The sequence below is a fragment of the Limulus polyphemus genome, unplaced genomic scaffold, assembly GCF_000517525.1.
Source record: "Limulus polyphemus unplaced genomic scaffold, Limulus_polyphemus-2.1.2 Scaffold605, whole genome shotgun sequence".
Taxonomy (NCBI): Eukaryota; Metazoa; Arthropoda; class Merostomata; order Xiphosura; family Limulidae; genus Limulus; species Limulus polyphemus.
The window spans coordinates 487091-491951 of NW_013666215.1; the positions used below are offsets into that span (position 1 = coordinate 487091).

General features: G+C 31.6%; 1 protein-coding gene across 1 annotated transcript in view; it reads left to right on the forward strand.

Annotated features, from left to right (window-relative positions):
* LOC106459419 (ras-related and estrogen-regulated growth inhibitor-like protein) overlaps positions 1 to 4861 on the forward strand; it is a 52092-nt gene that overhangs the window by 42062 nt on the left and 5169 nt on the right. Inside the window, exons 2-3 of the mRNA XM_013919038.1 lie at positions 1627 to 1683; positions 3724 to 3800. Of these exons, the coding sequence (XP_013774492.1) occupies positions 1627 to 1683; positions 3724 to 3800 (134 nt within the window). The remainder of the gene's footprint in view (positions 1 to 1626; positions 1684 to 3723; positions 3801 to 4861) is intronic.

The window sequence follows — 4861 nt, forward strand, 5'->3', positions numbered from 1 at the left end:
TATATACTAAACTTTGCACATTATATAGGCTACACTAACGTGACGTTTAGGCGGTTCATTTAACTATTATACGTGATGTACGTTGTTTTTTTTTGGGGCGGGGGGGGGGTAATGAAAGTGTTCCAAAACGCGACATTAATTTCTTGACGACCTAATATTTGAAAAAGTGCAGATATCCTTAGTGTAAAACATCTCAGAGCTCTAAAACGTTCCAATAGGATATTTTGAATTTTAACTTTATTTCAATTAAAATACATTTGTTAAAAAATATTTTGTATTCACATATTTGATCAAATATATTTTATCTATAAATTTTTACCCATTTCTTCGTGTGCTTGAAATATATAAATATATAAAGCTCCATACACATTAAAGTGAAACTGACATCTGGTGTTTAGGGAAGATACTATTTCATTTATCACAATTACAATATTACGGATTGGTGTCTCGTTAGTGAATATAAAAGAAAAATGTAAAAATACAAAACTTGAGATTTTCTTTTATATATATGTATGTGTGTGTGTGTTTCTTATACCTCATAATACTGGTGATTAGAACAATTATCTAATTCTGACAACAGTCTTCTTAAAAAATCTTCCTAAAGGCGTCACGTGGAATGACTATTTTGTTATCTTCTGTGTAAGATTGGATCAAATATGTAAACTTAAATGAATTTAGGCGATTTGTTTTTATAGGTTAGTAAGAAAACACATATATTCCATGATAAATACCCAGCTACCTAAAAAAAATCCAGGAAGTAGACATTGTCGTTACCTTTCGACTGAAAGTTCGTTGAGAATTTGGGTCAAAGTTATACTCTTGATCGTCTGGACTAAATGACATATTTTTAATAGTATATTAAAAGATAAATAGAATTAAATGGATTTTTAATGCGTATCTCGTTGTAAGATGTCTTATAGTTTATCATTCCACAAACAGTTCATTAGCCTCAAATATTTAGTACTGTTATCTTTGAATGATTTTTTGTACTACGTGGGGAATTTTATCTAATTATTCAAGTGAATTTAAAAGCTTTTTTGTGCTTCATCTCATATTATTTGTTCTGTTGAAAATTTTGCTCATGTTTATCAAAAGTGGCCAATATGTTTGTATACCATCTTTTCTTCCTAAAAAAACCCCGTCCCACCAAACATGCTCGCCCTTTCAGCCGTGGGGGCGTTATAAAGTGACATTCAATCCTACTATTCGTTGGTAAAAGAGTAGCCCAAGAGTTGGCGATGGCTGGTGATGACTAGCTGCCTTCCCTCTAGTCTTACACTGGTAAATTAGGGAAGGCTAGCGCAGATTGCCCTCGTGTAGCTTTGCGCGAAATTCAAAAACAAAACAAAATAAACTTCCTAAATATAGTATAAAGTTTATTTAGTAAAAATTTTAAAAATATTTTTGTAATAAATGTTTGAAATACGATGATCTGATCTCCAACTAATTTGTTTCTACATGTATTTACTTTAATTTATTTTTCCAGCGAAAATTGTGATTAGTTAGCTAATTGTGTACAGCTAACTTTTTTTGTGTGATAATATTTTTGATATCGAGAAATAACAATTTTTCAAACCAAATTCCCATACCAGTATGTATAACATGTTATTTTCTCTCTCTCTCTAGCTGTGACTGTCCGATATCTGACAAAAAGATACATTGGAGAATACAGTTCTTTTAAAGGTAAACTGTCATCAGTTCTTTTTATAGAGTTCTGTGTTTAAAGGTTTTATTTTTTTTCCAGTAGGGTGACACGGGTTACGCAATAATGATAAAATATTAATAAACACAGATGAAGTTATTATACCATTAGATTGATATAACAACAAGGGAATCTGGATTTTTATGTAGGCTTCAATATTAATTTCAAAAACATAATAACATAGTAGCGAAATTTAAGTTTAGAAATATCGTACGTTACATGTTTTGAAAAATAATTATAATAATAAAAACATACTAATTAAATGAAATACATTAAAAGCAAAAGTACATTGTGTATATTTTCTAAAGTGTGATATTCCATCACATAACCAAACCACTCTTTCTGACTACGCAATTCTCAATCACAAAATGGAAATAAACATGGATAAAATAAAGTTAAGACAGACTTTAAGCGCAGGAGGTCAAGTACTCTACTTATACGTTTTTATTTAAACAAAACAAAGTATTACACTCTGTATTCTACAGAAATAACCTAATGTATACAAATTGCGTCATAAAAACTGAAATGACAAACAAATGCACATTTCTGACCATTGCTCGGTTATTTACAAAATAAAAGTACAAAGGCAGAGGAAAAGATCAGAAGAAAAACCTCTAAACAAAAAAAATTGACATACTTATCTTTAACAAGCCTTTAAAACGCTCATCACACGAGTTTTTCGCAACTAAGTAATGTTGACCCACGCCAATTGCTCGGCGAAAGACGGAGATAGTGTAAGCAAACAATGCTAAAATAAAGTTTTGGGTGACAAATGCTGGTTGGTTACGCTATATACAAATTGATTAAAAATTCATATTGTCTTTCAAGAGATATCCGTTAACAGCAATTTCGATTCTATCTCGAAAATATTCATTTGACTGAAAGGTTGGTAGATTTAAAAGATTGTTAATAATTACTAATCCGCCAGGAGTAAATATGAAGCGATTGAATGGAAAAATAAAATATATTAAAGATATCAAACAGTAAATCTATCTGCAATAACTGTTTTTTATGGGAATTTTAAATGCATGAGAAGTTTCAAACGTTGTTTATATGCAGCATACAATACAGCCAAGCTAAGATCTTTGTAAGTTGACGAAACAAAAGTTTTTAAGTGAGCTATTTTTAGCAAAAGTTAAGTGTTTACAAAGTTTCATGTTCCTCTCAATGTCTTGAATCATACTGAGACAAATTGCTTAGGTATCTTTTAGGCCTTGAGAAAGCATGCGTTGGATAAAGCATGAAAGAATTCGGAAGCAGCCTCTGACTTCAAGTTAAAATGGCAAAATGTTTGTCTCTTTTTTTGCTGTTGTTGTTCAATGAATAAATGAAGCCTCAATTCAGCTCACAATATACATCGCGTAGTGACCAAGATTTCATAAAAGCAATGAAATGGTCATATCCAATATACATGAAATATCAAACTATTTCCATAAACCATTGAACCAAGCAAAACCACTTTCAAGAAATTTGGGCCTGGTGGTTAAGGCACTAAATTTGCATCTGCGGGCCGAATATGGTCGCCTTTTCAGCCGTGGGGAAGTTATAATGTAATAGTCAACCCCACTTTTCATTGTTAAAGAGTAGCCCAAGAGTAGTGACTCGAACTTGGTCAATAGTAAAACCCTCAGTAAACGAGTTTTATTATGATGGTCATTACTGGATACATTTCTTGATCAAGACCATTCAAATCCAGTACTACTGTCGTTATCAGTCAAACTCTAGAGTGGCATAATATTTAACCAAAGTTTTGAACTGATGTGAACATTGAATTGGTACTGTATTTTAGGTTGTAACCACATTCCCTTTTAGCGCCTTGTATACTCAGTTAATTCTACTCACGAGGAACATATGATGAGCAACTTGTGGCGCCATCTTGATTTTATCTAATTATATTATTCAATATCGCTCATTCATTTAGTCCATCTCAATACAATTTTTTTCTAAGTGTTTGGGGCTATTTCATAGGTTTGGTTTTGCGAAAACAAATTATATCATGCCAACTTTATTTTTGTTTGCAGATTATCTATATCAACACAGCGTATCTTTCGATAATGTCACAACAGAAGTGGAAATCTTGGACACATCCGCTTGTAAAGTAAGGATTTATCTATCACTCAAGTATTTTTAGCTCCAAAGAAACTCGTTTCCATTTCCCACTTGCTATTCATTAATCTCTAACTTGCATAAATTTTTATGCTTACAGTATCATAGTGTAAAATATGACTTGTAAAATGCACAATAGTTTTAAGTTGAGATTAATAATCATTACTCAAATGCCTGAAGTATGTGCATATAACTTTTGTTTTATAGAAAAATACGTTGTTTATGATTACTAGACGACATTTCCGAAATTAAAGAGAAAAAAACGAGGTTTATATACGCATTGCAATTAACAAATACTTGTATAAGAAAATAACTATTTAAACTTAATATTCAATATTGTAATTGTACTTCTGCAAGTGATAACATTTCATTTGTCTAAAGTTCTGAATAAAGTCATCATATCAAGTTAGTGAAACTGGAATGAACAGACTTTTCAGCGAAGAATTCTAAAAATCATATTAACCGACTCCATAGTTGACGCCCCCAGTAGCACAGCGGTATGTCTGCATACTTACAACGCTAGAATCCGGGTGGGCAGAGCACAGGTAGCCCATTGTATAGCTTTGTGCTTAACTTCAAACAAACAAAACCAAACCATAAATGACTTTCTGACTACAGCAAAATAAAAAATAAAAATCATCATAATTTTCCATTTGTCTTTGTATACTGTTGCTGTGTGCCTTACTGAAATTTTAAATTATGTTTAATTTTGTATTTTCAAAACAGAATTAGTACCGGGCCATAAACCTCTGATAGTTTATAAACTATTTGATGTTGCTCTAATCATGAATCAGTAACATTGATGATTTACAAGTATTAACTGAACAATAAAGACGACTTATATGTAGCGTCTCCGTGTTTTTTGTAGTACGTGTTTTTCAAACACTCTGTTACGTCTCTGGTCATTAGTTAATTTCCCGTATAATTTCTTTCCAATGAAACATAAGCGACACAAGTCCTTTCTTAAATAAAACTAGTTTATTCTTTCTCAATACAACTTTGCAATACACTTAATTTCCACAGTCACGCTTCTGGTATTTCCTTTGTGATCCA